Here is a 26,230-nt window from a genome sequence, read left to right as displayed (position 1 = left end):
CTTTCAAGGGCAAAGAACATTACTTTACGACTCCAGAGGAGACGAATGGCTTTGCCTATGAGCATGGGTCGGGGAAGGGCTAATAGTGGAAACTCATCTTGTTTGCGACTCGACATGTATATACAAGTTTTATAAGTGTTATGTTGTTTTTTACACATGTTGGTCTTGCTTTTGCTTTGGTCGATAGGGGAATGGTTCAGGGTTGTGTTTTCTTTCTCCTGCTGGAGTGGGTCGGGGGGGCGGTTCTGGTGGGGGGACCTGGGTAGGGGCCTTCAAAGGGTGAAGGTGGGGGAAGCAGAGTGGAGGGAGGGGTGGTTTGGGTGGGGTTCTTTGTGTAGATCTAGCAAACAGAAACAGTGTAGGGGAGGGGGCTGCACGGGTAGCCAGAGAGGAGGGAACGGCTAGGTAGGAGGGTGGGGGTGTTGGTGTTAAGAGGTAGGAGAATGTGCTGGTGATGTAGGTGACTTTGTGGTTGGGTGCAGGAGAGGCCAGAGGGGCAGCCATTTTAGGTGGGCCTGGACAAAAGAGGAGCCTGGAGGCAGGAAGAGTCAAGTTCGGTAGGGATGGCGGACCTTAATAGAGGGGAGGTTCAGAAACCCCCAGTGAGGATAGTGATGTGGGACGTGCAGGGGCTGAATGGTCCGGTTAAGCGGTCTCGGGTGTTCGTGCATTTAAGGGCAGATGTGATCTTCCTTCAAGAGAGACATCTGCGGGTGAAGGACCAAACGTGACTAAGAAAGGGATGGGTGGAGCAGAAGTTCCACTCGGGGACTGACTCTAAGTCGAGGGGGGGGGTTGCAATTCTGTTTAGTAAAAGAGTGATATTTGTGATGGCCAGTGAGGTTCGGTATCCGGGAGGGAGGTTTGTGATGGTGAGCAGGATCTTGGTGGGGGCACCGGTTGTTCCAGTAAATATCTATGCGTCCAATTGGGACAACGCGGACTATGTTAAGAAAATGTTAGCGTCCATCCCGGACTTGGATTCACATCAGCTGATAATGTGGGGGAAATTTCATAGAATCATAGAATCACTACAGTGCAGAAGGAGCCCATTTGGCCCATCGAGTCTGCACTGACCCTCTGAAAAGATACCTTATCTAGGATCAAGCCTCCACCCTATCCCCTTAACCCAATAACTCCACCTAACCTAACCTTTTGGACACTTTAAGGGGCAATTGATCATGGCCAATTCACCTAACCTGCACATCTTTGGACTGTGGGAGAAAACCGGAGCACCCAGAGGAAACCCACTCAGATATGTGGAGACAGTGCAAACTCCACACAGACAGTCACTCGAGGCCGGAATTGAACCCGGGTTCCTGGAGCTGTGAGGCAGCGGTGCTAACCACTGTGCCTCCATGCTGCCCTAATTCCAGTTGTGTGTTTGAGCCCAGGATGGATAGGTCGAACCCCAAGTCAGTGACAGGTCAGGTATGACGAAGGAGCTGGGGTATTTATGGGTCAGATGGGATTGGTGGGGTGGATCAGTAGCGATTTAGGCATCTGTGAGAGAGGGAGTTAAGGTGCCACTGAAAAATAGCACCTCCTGTGGTTTGATGTGCACAGTCGCATGGTAATAGACCCTGAGAACATTCTGGAAGCAACCTGCATGGAGACCCATGACGTATGACAATATCTGGGATCTGTAAATATTTAATGATTATCAATAGTGGTTCAGGTTTGTATATGCAAGTCTCATGCTTCTCATAAATGTGACACCACAAAAGTACCCATAACACATGTGCTCATTAGCTGACGTCATGATATAACACCGAGCAATGAAAAATCATTGACATTTACAGTACAGATGGAGGGCACTTGACGAATTGGAAGCAATTTTAACCATCACCACTCACCTCCCCCACTGCCTCTGGCTGGGCTGAAGGTGGGTGGCCATGTGCACCAATCCATATGCAATAATTGAACACTGATACTGGTTACTCTATGGCCAAAAAGATAAAACCACCATTTAGTGTATTAACACAGGCATTCAGAATAGAAAGTCTAATGGTCGATGGTGGTCTGTGATGAGAAAATTGATGTAGGTATTTAGGGTGCTACAGTCAACTGTATGCCCATCAAGCTAGAGAAGAGAAAAATCAGCTAAGGTTCCCACACTTGGTTGCAATCAGTGGCACCTGCTGAAAAGTGAATGTCAGTGGAAAGCAAGATTGAACTAGGCAGTCATTTCTTCCATGGCCAAATTAACCTGTAACATTTGCTGTCGAGACTCTCTTGAGCATGCTGCAAGCACTGCGCTTGAAATCAAACTGTGGGACATGTCAATGCCTTTGGGAGAAAATTGGAAAAAAACAAACATTGTTGTCTTACCACTTGCAACCGGCGGCATGGTAGCACAGTGGTTAGCACTGTTGCTTCACAGCTCCAGGGTCCCAGTTTCGATTCTGGCTTGGTCACTGTGGAGTCTGCACGCTCTCCCCGTGTCTGCGTGGGTTTCCTCCGGGTGCTGTGGTTTCCTCCCACAAATCCCGAAAGATGTGCTGTTAGGTAATTGGACATTCTGAATTCTCCCTCTGTGTATCCGAAGAGGCGCCGGAATGTGGCAACTAGGGGCTTTTCACAGTAACTTCATTGCAGTGTTAATGTAAGCTTGCTTGTGACAAAGATTATTGTTATTATTATCAAAAAAGATGCTCTTTTTGACACACTACTTGTTAAGCTTAATTGAAAATGAAAATGAAATGAAATGAAAATCGCTTATTGTCACACGTAGGCTTCAAATGAAGTTACTGTGAAAAGCCCCTAGTCACCACATTCCGGCGCCTGTTCGGGGAGGCTGGTACGGGAATTGAACCGTGCTGCTGGCCTGCCTTTGTCTGCTTTAAAAGCAACTCTTTAGCCCTGTGCTAAACCAACTCCTTCCTAATTGTCGGTGGCCTGCGTCTCTTATTCTGGCACCACTATAATGTAGACCCGAGAGGGCTTTTCCGGGCCCGTTAGCCACTTGCGCAAATCCCGTTATGGTCGCTAACTTTCACGAGAGGGCCATAATGAGATTTGCACCGGGGAGATATCACAATGAGGTCTTCCCTGTCCCTCGCCAGCGACATAATCAGGTTCACCCCCATACAGCCCATCAGTAATTCTGCCATCGCTACCACGGTTGTAATGTGCAGCGCCGTTTGGTAATTGAATAGAAACCATGCCGGCTTTGTTTCAATGTTTCAATGGAACCTGCAGTCTGTTTTTTCATGCCTTGTTTAACCATCTGGACTGCCCGCTCAGCCAGACTGTTATAGGTTGGGTGGGATGGGTCATGTTTCACCCCATTGTTGCACTTGGATGCCTGTAATTCCTCGCTGAAAAAGCGGGTACCACTGTCTGTGACAAGCACCTCTGGGATCCCATGGGTGCTGAAGGATTGGGGCAACTTCTCCACGGTGATTAGCGAGGTGGTAGAAGACATTCGGTGCACATCCATTCATTTGGGCTGGGCATCGATAACGGAGCAGAAACATTGACCCCGATAAAGGGCCCGGGGAAGTCGGCATGTAAGCACACCCAGGAGCATCCCGGCTAATCTCAAGGTGGAGCGAGGCTGACAGAATGTGCTTACGGTGTTCTTGGCAAGCCGCACATTTCTGCACCATTTGCTCAACGTCACCATTGAGGCCTGGCCACCATACATAAATTGTTAATAGCGTCTTCATCTTGGAAACACCCTGGTGTCTGCTCTGCAAACCTTGCAAAATCGTGTGCTGACGTAGCCGTGGGATGACCATGGGAGCTTCGTGCAGAAGGATGCTGTCCTATACACTGACCTCCTGCTGTTTTACCAGATAGACCTGCAGTTCCTCTGGGTATTTTCCTTGTAGTCCGCCATGTAGGACGACGTGGTGCAATTTCGGCAACATAGAATTCCTTTGGGTTTATGTGCGGATTCGTGTGGCCATCGCAAGTAGGGTGCCTACATGAAATTCAATGTCAACACAATTTTGTCCACGGGGTGCATACAGGCAACGGGAGTTGGCAGAGGGTATCTACATGTTGTAATAATAATCTTTATTATTATCACAAGTAGGCTTACATTAACACTTTAATGAAGTTCCTGTGAAAATTCCCTAGTTGCCACACTCCAGCGCCTGTTCGGGTACACTGAGGGAGAATTCAGATTGTCCAATTCACCTAACAAGCATGTCTTTCGGGACTTGTGGGAGGAAACCGGGAGGAAACCCAGGCAGACACGGGAAGAACGTGCAGACTCTGCACGATTTGAGCTCCTGGACGATGTTCAACGGTACACTGTTATGCCGCCAGCAGCAGCGCCCATCGTTGGATTCTGGCCGAAGCTCTTGATGGTATCATCTTGTCTTCCTTAAAAAGGCCAAGTAACGGCTTGTGGTCCGTGATCACCATGAAATGATGCCCATAATTGTACTGGTGGAATTTCTTTACTGCGAATATCTCAGACAGTCCTTCCTTCTCAATTTGCATAGCGGTGCTCTGCATCTGCCAGAGTTATGAATGTGTTGTGATCTATCGACCATTCCGTCCCATCGTCCCACCGGTGGGACAAAACTGACCCAATACCATATGGAAAGGCGAAACGTGTGATGATAAGTGGCTTCGATGGATCGTAGTGTGTCAGTTTGGATGATGACAATTGATGTTTCACTCTGATGAATGCTTCCACCTGAGGTACTTGCCATGCCCATTTCTGGTTCTTCTTTTAGAGCGTGTGCAAGGGGACGAACAAGGTTTGGGTTTAACTTCCCGTAATAATTGACAAGCCTAAAAAAGACCTCGGCTCCGTTGCATTCTCAGGTGTCGGGGCTCTCTTGATAGCCCGGACCTTTTCCTCCACCAGGTGCAACCCATCCTTATCAACACGATATCCAAGGTATGTGATCTCTTTCGCCTGAAAAACGCACTTGCCCTCTTCAGGCAGACACTCACGCTGGAGAACTGTAGGAGGATCTCTTTCTGGTTACTCAGGTGTTCCTTCTCAGTGGCTCCTGTAATGAGCAAGTCGTCCACATAAACAGACACCCTGGGGAGTTCGTGGTGCCGTGACTAACTCCATTTGGAGGTGTGCATGGCTCATGTCAAGCTTCATGAATGAGTGACCAGCTTTGAATAAAAATCTACTACGGATGACATGAGGTACTGGTCCAAGCGAGAGCCCTGTTTACTGTCATCTTCTAATCGCCACACAGGCAGACGGACTTGTCCGGCTTCAGCACGGGACCACTGGCACTGCCCACTCCACAAACTGGACAAGGTGTATGATGCCCAAGATCTCTAGTCAGCTCAATTCTTCATCCATTTTCGTAAGCAGGGCGTATGGGACTGGCCGGTCCCAGAAGTATTTGGAGGAGCCTCGGGTCAACATAAATTTTTGTTTTGGCCCCCTTTATTTTTCCCAGCCCTGGAAAACCTCCGGATATCTTCTGAGGACTTCATACAGACTACCAGTACCCATCTAGAAAATCTGTTGCCAGTCCGACAGAATCTTTGCAACCAATCACGGCCTAGGAGGCTGGGCCGGGTCCTTACACCACTACGAGCGGTAGCATAACTGAATGTTGTCCATGGGTAACTGGTGGTACTGGTGATGGTCAGTGGTTCTCCCGTGTATGTTATCAGCTGGACCTTGGTATCCCTCAAGCCCAGGTGCAGAATTTCCAAGCGGAGCCTACAGAAAGTTTGTTGTCCGATAATAGAGACAGTAGCCCATGTCCAAGGGGTGACTGTTGACTTGAAGCCGTATTCTAATTGGGGCTACTTTGGGGGCTGTGATGCAGTTTAACTGCATTAGGTCTTCTTCCTCAGATGGGGTAATGTGCAAAGTCCTGGCTAGGGGTGCTTAAGTTACCGGGCCAAAGCGGCACGTTCGCTGTTGATTCTAGTAGCCTCGACTGCTACGGTTCCTGTGACCACAAGTGCAGCACTGTTGTGGGTACTCCTCATCCTCCAGAGACATGTCCTGTCGGGCCGTGGTGTCCCTTAGCCATCGGGTCTGCCCGTGACCCTGTCTCAGTGGTGACTGGGTTACATGAGCCCTGTTGTTGGGGGTTGCCGCCCTTCGTAACAGGGACTGGCCAATGCTGCGTAAACCATAATCCCTGGAGCTCCTGGGCCCCCTTTTCGCATTCTCATGGGAGAATGACAGCTATATAGTCCTTTTCAGGCCCAAGGCCGGCTCTGCTAACAGCTTCCTCCGAGTCGCCATAGTGTTAATGCCACACACCAAACAATCTCTTAACATCTCGGGGAGGAATTCACAATGTTCTGCTAACTTCCGAAGGCATGTCAGAAATTCCATAACCGATTCCACTGAGGTTCGTCCGGCCGTATTGAACTGGTACCTCTGCATAATTACCGACGGCTTAGGATTCATGGAGCTGGAAGGGGCGAGGAGGCCCAAGGCTAACGAGCCACCGCGGGTGGTGCTGGTGCGGTTTCATCGGTTCGCTGATCGGGAGTGCGTGCTCAGGTGGGCCAAGAAAGAGAGGAGCAACAGGTGGGAGAACGCTGAGGTTCGAATATACCAGGACTGGAGTGCGGAGGTGGCGAAGAAGGGGGCCGGGTACAATCGGGCGAAGGCGGTGCTGCACAGAAAGGGGTGAAGTTTGGCATGCTGCAGCCGGTGTGACTGTGGGTCACCTACAAGGACCGGCACCATTATTTTGAGTCTCCGGAGGAGGCGTGAGCCTTTGTTCAGACCGAGAAACTGGACACAAACTGAGGGTCGGGATGGGTGGTCGGGGATTGCTGTTGGGGTGTTACACTTTGAGGGGGGGTTCTTTGCTCTTATTTCTGTTTAGTTCGATGAGGTGGTTAGGGTGGGTTCGGCACTGTTTTGGTTGGGTCTGTCGGGTGGGCTCTTGGAGGGGGTTAAGTAAATGGAGTAGGGGTGGATGACCGGTAGGGGGATGGGGCCCCGCGGGGGAGGGGGAGGCCCGAGTCGGGGGTGAGGGGTCTGGGCCTGTAAAAGGAGCGGCGACAGAGGTGGCGGGGCCGGGCCGGTGGAAAGCGCGGGCTTTTTCCCGCGCTGGAGAGGGCGGGGCCGGGGCGGGAAAGCGAGGGTTGTTTCCCGTGCTTGGGATGGAAGGTGGAGGCGGAGAGCCTGTGGATGGGTAATGGAGGAAGAGGATATGTCCCACAATGGGAGGAGTCGAAGGATAGGCGGGAGTAGCCGGGGTCAGCAGGAGTCAGCTGACTTGCGGGAGTGTAATGGGGGGAGTAAAGCAGCTAGGAGGGATCCTAGCTGGGGGGGGTGGGTGGGGGGGAACCAGGTTGTTGCTGCTATGGTCAAGGGGGAGCTGGAGCGAGTAGAGGGGGTTGGGACGGGGGTCTGTCGCCGTGGGGAACGGGCCGGGCGTGGGGTGCGGGCGCGTGGCTGGCCAAGGAGGGGTTATGGCTAGTCGGCGGGGGAGGGGGGCGGGTAGCCCCCCAATCCGGCTGATAACCTGGAATGTAAGGGGACTGAACGGGCCGGTCAAGCGGGCCTGGGTGTTCGCGCACCTGAAGGGGCTGAAGGCGGATGTGGTCATGCTCCAGGAGACACACCTGAAGGTGGTAGACCAGGTAAGATTGAAGAAGGGATGGATAGGTCAGGTGTTTCACTCCGGGTTGGATGCCAAAAATCGGGGGGTGGCTATCTTGATGGGAAAGAGGGTGTTGCTTGAGGCGTCGAGCATTGTGACAGACAATGGCGGCAGGTACGTAATGGTAAGTGGTAAGCTGCAAGGGGAGAGGGTGGTGCTGGTCAATGTGTATGCCCCGAACTTGGACGATGCGGGTTTTATGCGGCGCATGTTGGGTCGGATCCCGGACTTGGAAGTGGGGGGCCTGATAATGGGGGGGGGACTTTAACATGGTGTTGGATCCGGCAGTGGGTCGCTCCAGGTCTAGGACGGGTAGGAAGCCGGCGGCAGCTAAGGTGCTGGGGGGGGTTTGTGGACTAGATGGGAGGGGTGGACCCTTGGAGATTTGCAAGGCCGGGGGCTAGGGAATTTTCATTCTTCTTGCATGTTCATAAGGCTTATTCCCGGATCGACTTCTTTATTATGAATAGGGCGCTGATAGCGAGAGTAGAGGATACAGAGTACTCGGCGATAGCTCCGCATTGGGTAGACCTAGAGCTGGGGGAGGAGAGGGACCAGCGCCCGTTGTGGCACTTGGAGGTGGGGCTGTTGGCAGACGAGGAGGTGAGTGAGCGGGTCCGAAGAAGCATAGAGAGATACCTGGAGGCCAACGATAACGGGGAGGTCCGAGAGGGGATGGTATGGGAGGCGCTGAAGGAGGTGGTTAGTGGAGAGCTGATCTCCATTAGGGCCCACAAGGAGAGGAGAGAGCAGAGGGAGAGGGAGAGGCTGGTGGGGGAGATGGTGAGGGTAGACAGGAGGTATGCGGAGGTGCCGGAGGAGGGACCGTTGAGGAAGAGGCGTAGCCTCCAGGCCAAATTCAACCTGTTGACCACCAGGAAGGCGGAGGTGCAGTGGAGGAAGGCCTAGGGGGTCTTCTAGGAGGGCGATTTAGGAGTATGGGAAAAGGCAAGTCGGATGCTGGCGCATCAGCTTCAGAAGCGGGACGCAGCTAGGGAGATCGGGGGGAGATAAGAATAGGGGAGGGAGTGTGGTACGGAGTGGGGTTGACATCAATGAGGTCTTCGGGGACTTTTATGAGGAATTGTATCAGTCCGAGCCCCCACGGGAGGAGGGGAAGGATGGACCGCTTTCTGCACCAAGTGAGGTTTCCGAAGGTGCAGGAGGGACTGGTAGCGGGATTAGGGGCCCCGATTGGGCTGAAGGAGCTGGCCAAAGGGATAGGGAGCATGCAGGCGGGGAAGGCACCGGGGCCGGACGGTTTCCCGGTCGAATTCTACAAGAAATATGTGGACCTGTTGAGCCCATTGCTAGTTCGGACCTTCAATGAGTCAAGGGAGGGGGGGCTTTGCCCCCGGCGATGTCCCGGGCACTGATCTCCTTGATCCTGAAGTGGGACAAGGATCCCCTGTAGTGTGGATCTTACAAGCCGATTTTGTTGTTAAATGTTGATGCCAAGGTGCTGGCGAAGGTCTTAGCCACGAGAATTGAGGATTGTGTGCCGTAGTGATCCACAAAGATCAGACGAGATTCGTGAAGGGGAGGCAGTTGAACGCGAATGTGCGGAGGCTCCTGAACATTATTATGATGCCGGCGAGGGAGGGGGAGGCGGAGATAGTGGTGGCGATGGACGCTGAGAAGTCCTTTGATAGGGTAGAGTGGGGGTACTTGTGGGAGGTGCTGAAGAGGTTCGAGTTTGGGGAGGGGTTTGTCAGGTGGGTTAGGTTGTTGTACGAGGTCCCGATGGCGAGTGTGGCCACAAACAAGAGGAGGTCTGAGTACTTTCGGTTGCATCGAGGGACGAGGCAGGGGTGTCCCCTGTTCCCCCTGCTCTTCGCACTGGCGATTGAACCCCTGGCTATGGCACTGAGGGAGTCGAGGAACTGGAGGGGGCTGGTGCGGGGCGAGGAGGAGCATAGGGTGTCGCTCTATGCGGACGACCTGCTGCTATATGTGGCGGACCCGATGGGGGGAATGCCGGAGGTAATGAGGATCCTCAGGGAGTTCGGGGATTTCTCAGGGTACAAGCTCAACATTGGGAAGAGCGAGTTGTTCGTGGTTCACCCAGGGGACCAGGAGAGGGGGACTGGCGAGCTCCCACTAAAAAGGGCAGAGAGGAACTTCAGGTATTTGGGGGTCCAGGTGGCCAGGAGCTGGGGGACCCTGCATAGACTTAATTTCACGAGACTGGTGGAGCAAATGGAGGAGGAGTTCAAGAGGTGGGACGCGTTGCCGCTGTCCCTGGCCGGTAGGGTGCAGTCAGTTAAGATGACGGTGCTCCCAAGGTTTTTGTTCCTGTTCCAGTGCCTCCCCATGTTTATCCCGAAGGCCTTCTTTAGGCGGGTCAACAGGAGCATAACGGGGTTTGTGTGGGCGCGAGGGACTCCGAGGGTAAGAAGGGTGTTCCTGGAGCGGAGTAGGGATGGGGGGGCTGGCACTGCCCAACCTCTGTGGGTACTACTGAGCCGCCAATGCGGCGATATTTTGATATTTTGTTGATATTTTGTGAAAATCCTGATAAAAATTATTTTAAAAAATAGATAGCTGCCACCTTTGCTGCAACTGTTTTTAACTTCTGTAGGTACCAAACACATTTTGCAATGTAGTTCATTAGTCTTGCTTTTGGAGGCAGATACAATGCGCATCACAATTGTATTGTGGCCGTAGGTTAGTTCTCAGCCCACTTGAACAGACCAGCAACTCTTTTTTCCATTGTGATGACTATAAATGTGATTTTATAATCATTATCTATACACAGTTATTTTAAAATTTCTCTCATGACTGTTGAGCAATGACAAAAGCTAAACTCTTGCTTGTGCAAGTTTTCTGGTGTTGCCAAATCTGCTCTATGATTTAAACAAAGTTTCTCACAGTTGGAATCCGGTTATATTCCATGGAAGGCAGGCCTGTTATATTAATGAGAAGGTGATAGCTATCCACAATTCTATTTTCTCCAAGACTGATGACCTCCTCAAATATATATATTTCACCCTTGCCTTCAAAACCATTGAATTTATCTTCTCAAAGACCGAGACCATCCACTAGTTGTCTTCCCTTTCCCCATTTTCCCGTTAGTGGTAGAACTTCCAAACATCTCTGAAATCCTCACCAATACCTCGCTGGTTCCCTCCCCATTTTCAGTCTAGCTCCTAAAATGGTTTCTGGCTGTTCTCTTTCTCTTTGCATCGCTTCTCATGTATTTCGATATTAAAGGCATGATTGTGTAAAAAAATCGGCTGTTCAGAAGATGAATACCTCATTATTTTAAACAAGTATGACACATATATACTTGTCTACAGCTTGATTAATATTTTCAATGTAATGAGAATATGCAGTTTACAATTTTTCCATATTAATAAATACAATATATTATCTCCATGTTCTCTGGCAACAAGATGTATCCAATGTATATAAACACACAACTTACTATAACTGTTACTCTTGTTTTGATTGCTGCTGTCAAGGGGGTCAAGGTAATTATATTTTCCAAAAACTAATTATGTTTTGTGCATTGTGTACTTATGAAGATCCACTTTCAAACGGCAGAAGTGAATTATATAAATGATGAATACAAATGCATTCTGCCACAACTGAACATGGGAACAATGTAAAAGTATTACTATTTTTATATAATCCAGTCATACCTTTTTAAAATAAATTTAGAGTATCCAATTATTTTTTCCAATTAAGGGGCAATTTTAGCCTGCACATGGTTGTTTTGGGTTGTGGGGGTGAGACCCACGCAGAGACGGGGAGAATGTGCAAACTCCACAAGGACAGTGTCCCGTGGCCGGGGTTGAACCGGGGTCCTCGGCGCAATGAGGCAGCAGTGCTAACCACGGTGCCACTGTGCCGCCCTCATAATCCAGGCAAACCTAATACAAATGTCTGCATGTTTCAAAACTAATTTTTGATAATCTTATGGCTGGATTGGCACCAATTTAAATGTTAGGCTTCCCATTTCAAGGCACACCAGTTTAATCCGAACTCCAGTCCAGACCAATATGGTTTGGAAGTAAATTAAGTATTGTCTGATATTCAATTTAATATAGTAAAATTCTCTGCTAGACTAACATTACAAATTATAATTTAAGTACCATTCCATTGCTACGCCATTACTTGAACATACGACCATGAAATTTAACTAGAAACTTTGTTGAAAACATTGCTGCATATGTACTTTTAACTCTTCAATTTGAGTACAGGTTTTTAGTTAGCACCATTGAGAGTCCCACATGCTATTTTATCTCTATGGTGCCTGGGTAAAGGGTATCATGGGGATGATGAAGAATATTCTGTATGGGGAAGGAACTGAGTCAGAAGGTATGGTGCACATTGGTATCACTGTGGGCAGATATTGAGGTCCAACAGTCATTATCAGGAGCAAGTTAAAAAGCAGGCCTGTGGAGTAGAAATAGTAAGATAGGGAGGATCAATGCATGGCTTGTGGCATGGAGCAATAAGGAGGGCTTTGGATTCTTGGAACATTGGGACCAGTTCTGGGGCAGAGTTGGGCATTTATTTAAAAGGAATGGGTTGCATCTCAAGAAGACTGGGAACCAACTTGCTTACTGCAAGGTTCACTAACATGTTTAGGGAGAGTTTAAACTAAAATGGCTATGAGAATGAGAATGAACATTGAAGTAGAAAAGAGGAGTAAGGTGCATAAAGGATTGAGAGTGTGGGATTGTACTAGAGAAGGAAGTAGTGTTACGAGCCTTGTAGGTGCAGATAAGTTTTAAAGCAAATGTTAACTTCCAGTTAATAAATGAAAGAATAACATATCAAGATTTGATATTTAAGATCTTTTCTGTAATAAATGACTCTGAATTAAACATTACTTCCTTTGTGTGGAAAACTTCTACTATAACCAACAGAAATGAACATTTTCTCTCCGTCTCACTCTTTTGCTATGGACCCTTCCCCCTCTCAAAGCCCATTTCTATGGAAATATGAATTGTATGGGCTTTGTATCCAGGCTGAAAATACTAACTGGCTGTCTTCTGGACCTCCTCCCAACAAACTTCATCCTATCTTGGAATTAAATAGAGAATTTAAAGGGTAACTTTTGTGATTATACAAATAATCCAGCACCAGTTTGTACAATCAAAAGAATACTGCTGCTACTCTCTAGCTGGTTCCACACTGGCCAGCTCTATTTATGCAGGTGACTCTGCTAATGATTTCTCCGCCCTCCTCATTGTGGGAGCTTATACTCACTAAAGATTGTAGGATTGGCAATAGTCCCCAGCCAATAGTAATCAGGTAGGTTATAACAGTAACATTTCCAAAACCTGACATTGCTAATACCTTCCTGGATCTTGGTGGCAATCCATCCACTGTCAACACAGCTTCTTGGGTTATTGTTTGCAGGTGTGCACCTTCTTTCTAGTAAAAACATCCTTGGTCCCCATTTAACCTTTAACAACCAAACCACCAAGGCATCTTGTCAGTAAAATTCAGAACAGGTCACATGATCACTTAATTCCTCCATTTTACCTTAAATTAGTTTAAAACAGAACAATATTGTAAAACCTCACATTTTGTAACAATATTTCTAGCACTTGATGTAGATCAGCGTGAAACCCAAATTCAGAATAATTAGACTTTTGGCATTACCTTGCTTCTTAGTATTGAAAATATACAGTTGTAATCTAAAATAAAAGTTTTGTGGTAAGGTTTATTTGGTAATTGCACAGCAATGTTCAGCATGTTTTACAAAAGGCATTCTGTCATCGCAGTGGGAGAAATCACACATTCAAGTATGTTTTACACTCAGATGATACTATCGCCTAAGTAACTTTTTTTTCCCTCTGTAATTTTCCACATCAGTAATAACATTGAATGTTTTGGCTAAGATAGCAACCATTTTTTCAATGAAGTTGGGAGCATATATTTCTTGGAGTGTTTGCAGAAGTTAATTTAATTAACACTAGAAGCATGACATTGCTTGAAGTATCATCTGCAAAGCACATACTTTGCTAAAACTAAACTGTCAGAAATGTTTTTACAGGTGTAGATTTGCTTTGCAACAGTTTAAAAGATCATCTGGCTGAATATGTTGATTCTGCAGTGCTACGGTTTGGGTTAACAACAGTGAATCTTTAGATTGATCCACTGACAGTCCCGCAAACTGGAAAAATAGCATTACAGACTAGAGGCTGGATTCTCCGCAGCCCAACGCCAAAATTGTGACTGGCGATCAGGCGGAGAATGGATTCCGATGCTTGAATTGGAGCAGGCTGCGGTTTGACGCCAGTCCGCCATGTTCCGCCCACTCCAAACCGGCGTCATCGTGATGCGCACTGCGCGCCATTTCAATGCCGTTCGGGGCATCGGCCAATCCACCCGCGATGCTCCACCCCCAATGGGCCGAGTTCCCGACGGCACGGGCCACATGTGGTCCCAGCTGTCGGGATCCCGGCGTGCCGGCTGCCACGGCTGGGGGGACTGGTGGGGGGTGACCAGGTCATGGGCTGTGGGGTCACGCACGGTCGCGCCACATTTTACGGCGCGACCGGTGCAGGTCGTCAGCCCTGTGCAAGCACGGGCCAGGAGCCAGCCATTCTCTTGCCGTCTTCGCCGCGATCTGCGGGTGTTTACACGGCACCGGTGCCAGCCTCTCACCGGTACCGGAATCGGTGAGTGGTTCGCGCCGATTTTCCTGTCGTGAAACTCCTGCAGATTTTCCATTCACACCGGCACTTAGCCTCAGAGAAGGAGAAGGGTTTTTGCAGTGATTTCTACAATCAAAATTATTATTTCAATCCTTTGCTGTATCACATTTAAGTTATTTGACTTTGAAATATGTTAGGACCAGACTCAAAATTTCTTTCTTTGCAGAACCCATTCCAAATTTCACAATGTAATTTTGTTCAAGTCCATGCACTGTAGAGTTCTTTTGAATGGGTAACACCTCAAATTAGAAAGTCAAGTTTCTGATATACATTCACTTTGGAGCAGGAAGAGGCAATCAGGAGGATTCTCCGGTCTCGTCCATGGCGGGACCTGTTGCGAGTGAGAACGGAAAATTTGGCACTCCAGCCAAAACTCCATTCACACTCAGTGACACCAGAAAATTAAAGTCATGACCGAAGATTTTGGCCAATATGATACTATTATATATTAAAAAAACACTTGGCCATTTTATCTTAAACTCAATTTGTCTATGTGAGTTCTGTAGGTAGATTGGGCCCCATCTACCTGCATGGGGACAGAGTCCCATAGCGCAAGATTAGCTGGGTGATGTGACCCCCGAACACCCACCCCACCCCCCACCCAAGTCCAACTCACCATAAGGGGGTCTCCGGGGCCTCCCAACACACTCTGGCCTGACCACTTCCGCGCAAAAAATGCCAGCTTGGCACCACTAGTTTGGCATCCTGGCAGTGCTCCTGCTACCTGGGCAGTGCCACCTGGGCAGTGCCAGGCTGGCACCCAGGTGGCAATGCCAGGATACTACCCTGCTCAGCGGGTATGCACCTCAGGGCTTCCAATCCCCTGGGAGACCCTCCGAGCGCCGTTCTGTCTCGGCCCCGTTTGTGGAGACTGGTACTGAACGGCGCTCGCCAGAAGTCTCCTAGGCAACAGAGTTAGATCCCATGCCTTGGATAGATCTCAGGACCGCATATTAGAGTGAGACTAATTGTCTCATTCTAATATGCAGATTTTCCAGAAAGTGAACCTACCCACAATAGATGGGATTCACATTGCGACGGATCACGAGATCGCATTAGATTTCGGAAGTGGTGTCTCCCGGCATCTACCGATTGGCTTGAGCCGCGCTGCTTTTCAGGCCCAATGCGACCGGTAGATCCTACTCCATGTTTTTATGGTTTCTCCTTTTGGATGACTGCAACTCCCTATGAAGGATTACGTCATCAATACATCGAGAAATGCTTTACTGAAACTAGATATTTTTCACACAATACATTTTGTTGCAATACTTTTTTGTCACTTCTTGAAGCATCTTCAGCTGGGGAAAAGTGTAAGTGCTTTGAGTTTTTGCTGTACAAATAAGTATTTTAATGGAATGGGTGACAGACGGGCTTTTCTTATTCACAGTTCTTTGTTTCAGACCACCTGTTAGTAGGGCACTGCCTCAGCCTGAGAAACTACAAACAAATAATGTTGGGAAGAAAAAGAAACCAATTGAGGTAAATGGTTGAAGAATGACTTTGAAAATAATTATGAATGCTTAACCTAGATTTCTCAGTTCACTGAAACTCTGAGGAAAACTTTGGAGAAGGTGTTTAAGACGTTCCCATTATTATGAACATGGCTGAATGGAACAAGCCACTCGGGGTGGTGGTGGTTGCAGGGTGGAAGTGCGGCTAGGATGCTACTTCAGGAATTTGTGGTAACTTCTGAAGGACACCATAGCCAAAATTGGCAGGACAATGCTTGCAATTAGAGAATATCCGTGTGCTCTAAGGGAGGTTGGAAAGTCTTAAAATTCTGCAAAAGAAAAGGTACTTCTTCATGAAGTAAGGCAGAGAGATCTTCTTCTTCCATGGAACAGTGTGCACACCAAAGAAGCAGCAATGTAGGAGTGACCAGGCAGTGAGTACCAATATGACCACCCCAAGCGCAGCTGCTTAATGGGAGAAAATAATAATAAGCTTGCTTGGACATGCAAGGGAGCTAATTTCAGATTTCCACAACTCTGTGTGGAAACATTGTTCCCTGATTTCAGTCCGAAATGGCCTAGCTGTAATTTTTTAAGATTACGTCCTTTTCTTTTGTTTCCACCACCAGAGGAAACCGATTAGTTCTCTAACGTTTTAAACACTCATGTTAGATTGCATAACTCCAACCTCTCTCCAAATGCAAGGAAATACAGGTCCAGTTTCTGCAACTTGGTGTCATTGTTTAGCCATTTAACATAAAAAAACAGAAGTTGTTATGGATCAGAGAATACATTCCTGCTGGTTATGCATCACATTGTTTGCGCGGGCTTTGGGGAGATTGCCATCTTTGATTGTATTGAGCAACATCTCTTAATAAAACGCTCATTGTGTTTTACAAGAATCCAGAGTGTGGGCACCGACATACCTTTTCTTTTTGTAGCTATAAAGAAATATAACAGAAATGAAGGTTTTTTTTAAAAAAAAAGACATATGGAAGTTTTTAAATCACTTCCATCTTCAATATAACACCTTGCAGCCCTCTGCATCTAAGTGTACACAAACATAATTTTGAAAGGGCAGAAATTGTGGGCACCTCATTTGTCTGTGACCATTCAAATATGGGTGGGGACTCCTACCGGCCATTGGGAATGTCAGTATAGAAATGGGTTCAGTGTAAAAGTTGTGAGATTTCCCATTGACTCAATTAGTCATACACGTTTAGGCAAGTGGTGGTAGACTATTGTGTGTGAAGCTACGTTGTATCAATAAGAACCACTCTATCTGACTAATGTTCTAGTCTGAATATCTATTTTATGCTTGACTTTCCAGAAAAATTACTGTCGCTGGGACTAAGATATACATCATATTCTCTGAAACATTGCTCTTCATATATCCAGGTAGAATTTTCTGGTAATTTATTTTCTATTTATTTGGTAGGATCTCACCCTCGCACTGGCATTTGGATATCGTGGTAATGACTGTCGAAATAATGTACATTATTTAAATGATGGTGCTGATATCATTTATCACACAGCATCGATTGGAATTGTCCACAACATTGCCACAGGTAGAATATTCATTCTCTATCAAAATATTTTTATGCCAAACATTTGCAGTTGCTTTTCTTTTTAAAAATATCATTTATTGAAAAATATGAAACCTTTTCAAGCAAATGTGATACAGCTGGTTGGAAGTATCATATTTCTGCCATTTAATCTGTTTTTCAGCACAGTATACAAGATCTCATTAAAATACACCGTTATTAGTTCAGAGAACCCCTACAGTGCAGAGGAGAGGGAGGCCATTCGTCCCATCTAGTCTGCATCGACTGTCTGAAAGCTAACACTCTAGAGCCCACTCCCCATCCCCGTAATCTCGCGCATTCATCATGGCTAGTCCACCTAACCTGCACAGCTTTGGACTGTAGGAGGAAAACAGAGCACCCAGAGGAAACCCACTCAGCCATGGGGAGAATGTGCAAACTCCACACAGACCCACGGCTGGAATCGAACCCGGTCCCTGAGCTGTGAGGCAGCAGTGCCAACCACTGTGCCACCATTCTTTGACTGAATGAACTCATATACAAACCATGGCCACAAATATTCTTGGGACCCAAGAAGGCAGTGTGGTGGTACAAAGTGGGAGCAAGGAAGGCAGATTACTGTGTGATTTTTAAATGCTAATACTATAGTTCCTTGACTTATATTGTCACCATTTATCCCCAAATCAGACAAATATCATTTACATAGACAAAAACAGAAAATGCTGGAAAAACTCAGCAGGCCTGGCAGCATCTGCGGAGAGAAAAACAGTTACCGTTTCAAGTCCATATGACTTCTTCTGGAATTTTTTGCCCATTACTCCATGGTATGGCTTTTGTTCTAGCAGATCTGAGAGAGCTGTTCCCCCTCTAGCTTCCTAGCTCCAACTGCTGTAGGTTTGGTTTAAAACCAAACTTAAAAACCTTCCCAACCTAAATAGTTGTCCCTGGTTACTAAGCAACAGCTCATTCCTTCTCCAAGCTCATGTTCACTTTTCATGTCGTAAAGTCTCTAAGCATGATATAGGCACAGTTTGAACTGAAGCAAAAAGGCCCCACACATGCAAGCACATTTGTTTAACATATCTAACTAAAGTTTTACCCTTTCTTACACAAACCACTAAATTAAACTCACTTAAATCTGTACCTTATTTCTAATATCCAACAATACAAACAGAGATTATTCAGAACTACCTCTGCTTCCTGACACTACACATGAGCGATCACACAAAATAATTTATAGGGTCGGCGCACCTAAATGAATAGGCCGCAACAAAACAAAATTCGGTGATTGTTGGTTGATGCCTTTCTTTCTTTTACAGAAAACGCATAATAATTCATGCATGTAACCCTTATAGCAAGAATGGTGCAGCTTTAAATCTTGCCATAGCACTTGGTTTTATTGTATTGGTCACTGGGAAACATCCTTAAAGTGTAAATAGTAATTTAATATCAGTGAGAAGGAGATAAAGGATGTGTGAAAGTCAACTGAGCTCCCAGCAGGTTCAAAAATCAAGCAAAGGAAAGTTGCATTGATGTATCAGCAAAAATAAAACTTTGTGCAAGTCTTTCCAAAGAAATAAAAAGCTATCAAAATGTGTCACAAAACTTTCTAACTTGTTAGCTACTCAGCCACACTAATTTTGTTGTGAAAGAAAAATTGCAAAAGGTTGAAAACATTTTATTCCTGTGAAAGCATATTCAGAACTAGGAGGAAAAATGAAAGGTGATAGTTTTTGCCATCACTCTGGAGGGGTGAGGCTGATTGAGTCGGCAACGCCAGCTCAAAGAATCATCGAATTTACAGTGTAGAAGGAGGCCATTCAGCCCATCGAATCTGCACCGGTCCTTGGGAAGAGCACCCTACTTAAGCCCAGGCTTCCACCCTATCCTGGGGCGACATCTTTAAAGGGCGCCCTGATCTGACTAAAAAGAAGCTTTCCCCTCCCCACAGACACAAGGGACCACCCCCCAACAAGCATTGACGCGACCTCCCCTTCCCACCAGCATCAGGCAGCCTCCACATCACTCCTTCTCTCCACCCCCCTCAAGCAGCAGGCAACCTACAACACCCTCCCCCAACAAGCATTAAGGTGAACCCCCCCCCACCCCACACACACACATAGACACAGGGGCAACACCTCCGCTAGACATAAGGGGAACCCTTAACAACCCCAGGCTCACCCCTGGCAGTGCCAACTTGTTAAACACCTGTTGTAAATTTACCAACAAGACACATGGTGAGGAAGCCCTTTAATTACATTTAAGTTTATTACAATTTACTGAGATGACACGAACCTCATTATGGCCCCGCCGAGGGCCATGGAAAGTCCGAAAATTAGATCTCGCCGGCGAGATTCACATTTTCTGACTCATGCGAGATTTGGGCACATGTCACTGTTCACACTGATAGCGAACGCAGGCTCAGAATTGCCCCCAATGAGTAAGCCTGACCAAAATAGTGCAGTGGCAGTATTTTATCTAATTTTATTTTTTCTCTTTTTAAAAAAAAGTCTTTCGGTTTTATTGTGTTTTTAATGATTTTACCTTTTGCAAAAAATTGAATTAACATCTCCTCCTTTCACTTCCAATTTACTTTAGGTTTTCAGTCTTTTTATCTTGAACATACAGATGACATCCTGTGTTTAACTGTTAACCAGCATCCCAAATTTCAAAAGATAATAGCAACAGGACAAGTCGGTATGTATAAAAGTGGCAGGGAGAATACTGATCCGTTCCTATGGTTTTCTTTGCCAGATTAGATGTGGTACAGATGTCTGAACGTCAGACTCAGATTGTTCAAGGCAGTTATTTCCCTTGGATGAGTATCACATTTTGTACAATAAAATCGATTTAAAGGTGCAATGCCACATATGAACAAGCATAATAGGAGCATAAGTAGGCTTGCTTCGTTATTCAATAAGCTGCATACAGAATTTTGTCTCTATGCCTGAACAGACAAAATGACATACAAAACACTGGGGTGGATTCCCCATTGTCTGATGCTGGTAGTGGGTTTTCCAATCCAGCTGAGAATGGAATGTTGGCTGAAAAATAGGATCGGTGCCCGGACCCCGTTGGCAGCAGCAGCGAGCTGTATGTCCCATGTCGGCGGGACGATGCAACCATTTGCACCTGATTAATGGTCTGGAAGCCTGAGGCTTCACCTCCCCTCCCCCCACCCCCAGTTATGCACCAACTCCCACAGTGGGAAATCTTCCTAGCAGAACTTGGTGCTAGTATTCCCCAACGTGGCCCTGACACGGCAGACCCGAGGAGGGCCAAATGGGTCAGTGCGGAGGTTCCCCCCAAAAATCCATTGGCAGGCCCCCCTCCCTCCCACAATGCAAATTCCCAGCCCCCCCATCAGTAAACCCCCCTCAGTCTATCCCCCAATAGAGACCCCTGCCTGAAAGCTGAAGAACAGTCCAGACAATAGAGTGAAAATCATTGCACTTTCACTTACCCTCCCTTACATCTGCCTCAGACAAAAATGTTTAAAGTAGCAGCTGCTAGTTCAGGGATATGGAAAGGGATAGTGCGGGGGGCAGATAGAGCATAGGGTGTCCTTATATGCCGATGACTTGTTATATGTGTCGGAACCGAGTGTGTCAATAGGGGGAATATTGGAGCTGCTTCGGGTGTTTGGGTCTTTCTAGACAAGAGTGAATATTTTGTGATGTCTCGGCCGGGGGTGGGGGCAGGGGTGGTGGGGGCTGCCATTCCGCAGGGCAGGGACTCACCTTAGCTACCTGGGGGTGCAGGTTGCTCGGGATTGGGGGGAGGGGCTCCGTAGGTACAACATTTCTAGTTTGGAGGGGAGAGTGAAAGCTGATCTGGCAAGGTGGGATGGTCTCCCTCTGTCACTGGCGGGTCGGGTACAGGCGGTTAAAATGAACGTGTTGCCGCGATTTCTGTTTATTTTCCAATGCCTGCTGATTTTCCTGCCAAAGGCATTTTTTAAAGAGGTTGAAGGAATGAATACCTCGTTCATATGTGGAGGGAAGTGGCCAGAGTTAGAAAGGTGATGCTACAGAGGGGAAGGCAGGCAGAGGGTTTGGGTCTTCCGAACCTGATGTATTATTACTGGGCGGTGAATGTGGAGAAGATGCGGAGCTGGGTCAGAGGGGTTGATTCCCAGTGGGTCAGAATGGAGGAGAGTTTGTGTAGGCGGTTGGGATTGAAGGCGCTAGGAACAGCGCTGCTCCCAATGGCCCCAGAAAAATACTCAGGGAGTCCGGTAATAATAGCTTCATTGAGAATTTGGAGGCAGTTTCGCCAACACATCGGGTTGGGGGAAGGGTCAAGGGAAATGCCGATTCGGGGGAACCATAGATTTGAGCCAGGGAAGTGGGACGGAAATTTTTGGAAATAGAAGGAGAAAGGGATTAAGACACTAAAAGATTTGTTTCTGGGGTTTGGTTTAGGATTGAAGGAGTTGGGAGCGAAGTATGGGCTGGAGCAGGGGGAAATGTTTTGATACATGCAGATTCAAGATTTTGCCAGGAAGGAGATACAGAACTTCCCGGTGGAGCCGGCCTCCGCATTGCTGGAGGAGGTGCTGACGACAGGGGGACTGGAGAAGAGGGTAGTGTCGGCAGTTTACGGGACTATTTTGGAAGAGGAGAAGGCACCACTGGAAGGGAACAAAGCAAGGTGAGAAGAAGAGTTCGGAGAGGGAATGGAGGAGGGGCTCTGGTGTGAGGTGCTCCAAAGAGCGAACGCCTCCACCTCATGGGCAGCACGGTAGCACTGGGGCCTCACAGTGTCAGGGTACCAGGTTCGATTCCCCGCTGGGTCACTGTGCGGAGTCTGCACGTTCTCCCCGTGTCTGCGTGGGTTTCCTCCGAGTGCTCCGGTTTCCTCCCACAGTCCAAAGACGTGCAGATTTGGTGGATTGGCCATGACAAATTGCCCATAGTGACCAAAAACATTAGGAGGGGTTATTAGGGTTACGGGAATAGGGTGGAAGTGAGGGCCTAAGTGGGTCGGTGCAGACTCGATGGGCCGAATGGCCTCATTCTGCACTGTATGTTCTATGTTCTCATGTGCGAGGTCGGGGCGGATACAGCTGAAGGTGGTATACAGAGCACGCCTCACAAGGGCGAGGATGAGCCGGCTCTTTGAGGAGGTAGATGTGTGTTAACATTGCAGGGGGGAGGCCCGCAAATCACATTCATATGTTTTGGTCCTGTCCAAAGCTGGAGGATTACTGGAAGGAGGTTTTTCGGGTAATCTCTAAAGTGGTGCGCATGAAACTGGACCTGGGCCCTCTGGAGGCCATATTTGGGGTGTCAGACCAGCCTGGGTTGACAACGGGTGCGGAGGCAGATGTTGTAGCCTTCACCTTGTTGATCGCCCGAAGGCGGATCCTGTTGGGATTGAGGGCAATCTCTCCACCCTGTGCCCTGGCGTGGCGGGGGGACTGTTGGAATTCTTGACTCTTGAGAAGGTTAAGTTTGAACTGAGAGGAAGGATGGAGGGGTTCTACAATTCATGGGCGTTATTCATTATGCACTTTCAAGAATGGATAACATTGAACATTAATGGGGGGTGGGGGTTGGGGGGAGAGGGACTGTATGTGTTAATGGTGACTTTGGGTGATTCCTGATTCCTTTTTGTTATTTGTTTATGTTAACATGCAGGCAGTTGTTTGGGGGTTGGTGGGAGGATGGGATTGTTGTTGTTGATATGGAAATTCACATTATATTCGTTACTGCTTATTGTTTATTGTTGGTGGGTGTAAATTTAGGAGAAAATGTGAAAAAGGAGAATAAAAATATATATTTTTTTAAAGTAGCAGCTGCTACAAGTGTCAGAGGTTTCTGAGAAAACCAAAACTCACTTCAAAGGGCTTCAAATCCCTTGACAGACTTTGGATGCAAATCTTCTATTCAATTTCACACAGCAATACATTGCATTAGCCAGCGATTGACAGTTTTATTACTCCATAGACAAGTGCTTGCTGGATTGCTGTTCTATCTTTCCCTTCATGCTTGAATGCATCTCAAGTACCTTGATTTGATACTAATCACAATGTTTATAAATCGTATTGCAATGATTGATAGTTCCTCATCACATCAAAAGCAGTTATGGGCTTTCTGCTGTGAAAAATAGCAGCCCGATACCAAGATTCTGATGGAATCCGGCGAGCTTTCCTCCATGAATAAATTAACATGGTTTGTCTGCACTGGTCAGGGCTTTAAAAAAGATTTTGTTTTGCGTTTAGGAAAAGTAGGTGAAATTGACCAAGGAATGTATTTTCAGTCTGGGCTAATACCTAGTGGTTTGCCTGGCATGTCCCTGGGGAATTAAAGTGCTTTGCAGCCTTGGGGAGATGAGGTCATTGCTGGGTAGAGTCAAGGAATAGAGAGAGAAATTTTGAGAAACTGCGGAGAGAGGCAATTTTGGAGAAAGCTGTGAAGAGACTGAGTTTGAGAGACAAACTTTTGGAAGTGAAGTCTGATCTAGCAACCCTCGTTTTGTAGACCACAGATGAAGGTTTCTTTCCCAGTAGGATAGGGGAAAAAGAGTAATAATATTTTAAAGCAGAGCAGTCTCATCTGAAGACAAGGAAGAGGCTGAAACCACCAAGTGACAACAGCGTTTGAAGATGTTTAGTCAGAGTCTGAAGGGATTCTAACAGCCAGAATCTGTTCTATATCGCAAGTATGCCCTGCTAATTTTAAGATGGATTATTTTAAGATGTGTGTTTCTTTTCTTGTCTAATAGGAAATTGTATAGTTGTGTTATTGGGTAATTGTAAGCTGTTCATTTTGGGTGTGAAGTTTAAAAGTTTAATATTGTAGTTATAATACAGTCTTGTTTTAAAAATAACCGAGCCCTATTTCTTCATGCAATCACTCCTGGAGAGAATTATTCTTTCCGCATAGTCTTAAAATAAACTAAAATATTGGGATTTTGGACCAGTATCCTAGCCACTGTTTGGGGTCTGGTCTTGGATCGTAATATATTGTCCTGCCCAATTACGCATGCAATTCCAATGGGGAGGAAAGTCCTCAGGCGGGATTCTCCTTCCCACCACACCAGTTTTCTGGTGCTGCACGCCCCCGCCAGCAGCAGGATTCTTCATCGCACCAGCCAGCCAATGGGATTTCCCATTGTGGGCAGCCCCAAGCCATCGTGAAATCTCCAGGTGTGGATGTGCTGCCGGCGCAACGGAGAATACCGACAGCGGAGAATCCAACCTCTGGCCTTTTGGTTTTCGGAGCAGAATTAAATAGTAAAAATGCTGCAAACACCTCATTAATAAAATAATAATGAATTACTTAAACTAACAATTTGCATCAAGATAATTGTCTTACTGTTTGTAAATCTGTTGAATGTATTTTCTTCCATTAGCATAACAGCAATGTACAGTAACAAGATTGAAATTTACATACATAGAATTTACAGTGCAGAAGGAGGCCATTCGGCCCATCGAGTCTGCACCGGCTCTTGGAAAGAGCACCCTACCCAAGGTCAACACCTCCACCCTTTCCCTATAACCCATTAACCCCACCCAACACTCAGGGCAATTTTGGACACTAAGGGCAATTTATCATGGCCAATCCACCTAACCTGCACATCTTTGGACTGTGGGAGGAAACCGGAGCACCCGGAGGAAACCCACGCACACACGGGGAGGATGGGCAGACTCCGCACAGACAGAGACCCAAGCCGGAATCGAACCTGGGACCCTGGAGCTGTGAAGCAATTGGGCTATCCACAATGCTACCGTGCTGCCCTCAAATCTAATGTGATTTTCAGCAAATCTTGTCTTTTGTTATCACAATTTGTGGAGTTGAATATTTTCATTAGTTCTCTCGTCCTTAACTTGTCTGCAGGAAGGAAAGAGTCTACATTTATATTGCACCTTTCACATCCTCAGGACATTTCAAAGCTCTTCACTGATAATGTATGACTTTGTAAAACATAGATGGTATTGTGATACCAGCCAATTTGCACAGGGCAAGGTTCTACAAACATCAAAGGAGATGAAGGATCAGGGGCGTCATTCTCCGACCCCCCTGCCGGGTCGGAGAATGGCCGTTGGCCGCCGTGAATCCCGCCCCCGCCGAAGTCTCCGGTACCGGAGATTGGGCGGGGGCGGGAATCGGGCCGCGCCGGTTGGCGGGACCCCCGCTCAATTCTCCGGCCCGGATGGGCCGAAGTCCCGCCCAGAAATTGCCTGTCCCGCCGGCGTAAATCAAAGCTGGTATTTACCGGCAGGACCAGGTGGCGCGGGCGGGCTCCGGGGTCCTGGGGGGGGGGGGGGGGGGGGACGAACTGACCCCGGGGGGTTCCCCCACGGTGGCCTGGCCCGCGATCGGGGCCCACCGATCCGCGGGCGGGCCTGTGCCGTGGGGGCACTCTTTCCCTTCCGCCTCCGCCAGGGCCTCCACCATGGCGGAGGCGGAAGAGACTCTCCCCACTGCGCATGCGCGGGAAACTGTCGGCGGCCGCTGACGCTCCCGCACATGCGCCGCATTTCCGCGCCAGCTGGCGGGGCACCAAACGACATTTCCGCCAGCTGGCGGGGCAACAAACGCCATTTCCGACAGCTGGCAGGGCGGAAATCCCTCCGGCGCCGGCCCAGCCCCTCAATGTTGGGGCTCGGCCCCCAAAGATGCGGAGCATTCCGCACCTTTGGGCCGGCGCGATGCCCGTCTGATTGGCGCCGTTTTTGGCGCCAGTCGGCGGACATCGCGCTGTTGGGGGAGAATTTCGGCCCAGATCTATATTAGTGGGTTTGATTGAAGAGTATATGCTGGCCGAAAGAATGTCAGCTTCTCCTCTTCACATAGTGTTATGGCATATTTCTACATCCACCTGAACAGGTGCTTGGTTTCTTCCTGAAGGCAGCACCTTCAACAATGCAACACCTCCACAGTACTGCACTCAAATTTCAAACTAGAGTGTGTGCTGATGTCGTGGAATGAGGGTTGACCCGTGAAATTAATTCTGTGCTAGAATTGAGCCAAGCTGTC

The 26,230-nt window shown here is 47.7% G+C and overlaps 1 protein-coding gene across 6 annotated transcripts in view; it reads left to right on the top strand.

Annotated features, from left to right (window-relative positions):
* LOC140403495 (echinoderm microtubule-associated protein-like 5) overlaps positions 1–26,230 on the top strand; it is a 415,808-nt gene that overhangs the window by 300,620 nt on the left and 88,958 nt on the right. For 5 of the 6 annotated variants that reach the window (XM_072491458.1, XM_072491449.1, XM_072491431.1 and 2 more), the window contains 3 exons: positions 15,649–15,727; positions 17,138–17,267; positions 19,842–19,940. In XM_072491458.1, the coding sequence (XP_072347559.1) occupies positions 15,649–15,727; positions 17,138–17,267; positions 19,842–19,940 (308 nt within the window). Of the gene's footprint in view, positions 1–11,035; positions 11,045–15,648; positions 15,728–17,137; positions 17,268–19,841; positions 19,941–26,230 lie in introns of all 6 variants that reach the window. The other variant, XM_072491467.1, reaches the window with a different exon arrangement.

The sequence above is a fragment of the Scyliorhinus torazame genome, chromosome 2 (assembly GCF_047496885.1).
Source record: "Scyliorhinus torazame isolate Kashiwa2021f chromosome 2, sScyTor2.1, whole genome shotgun sequence".
Taxonomy (NCBI): domain Eukaryota; kingdom Metazoa; phylum Chordata; class Chondrichthyes; order Carcharhiniformes; family Scyliorhinidae; genus Scyliorhinus; species Scyliorhinus torazame.
This window is presented reverse-complemented; position numbering and strand designations above follow the sequence as displayed.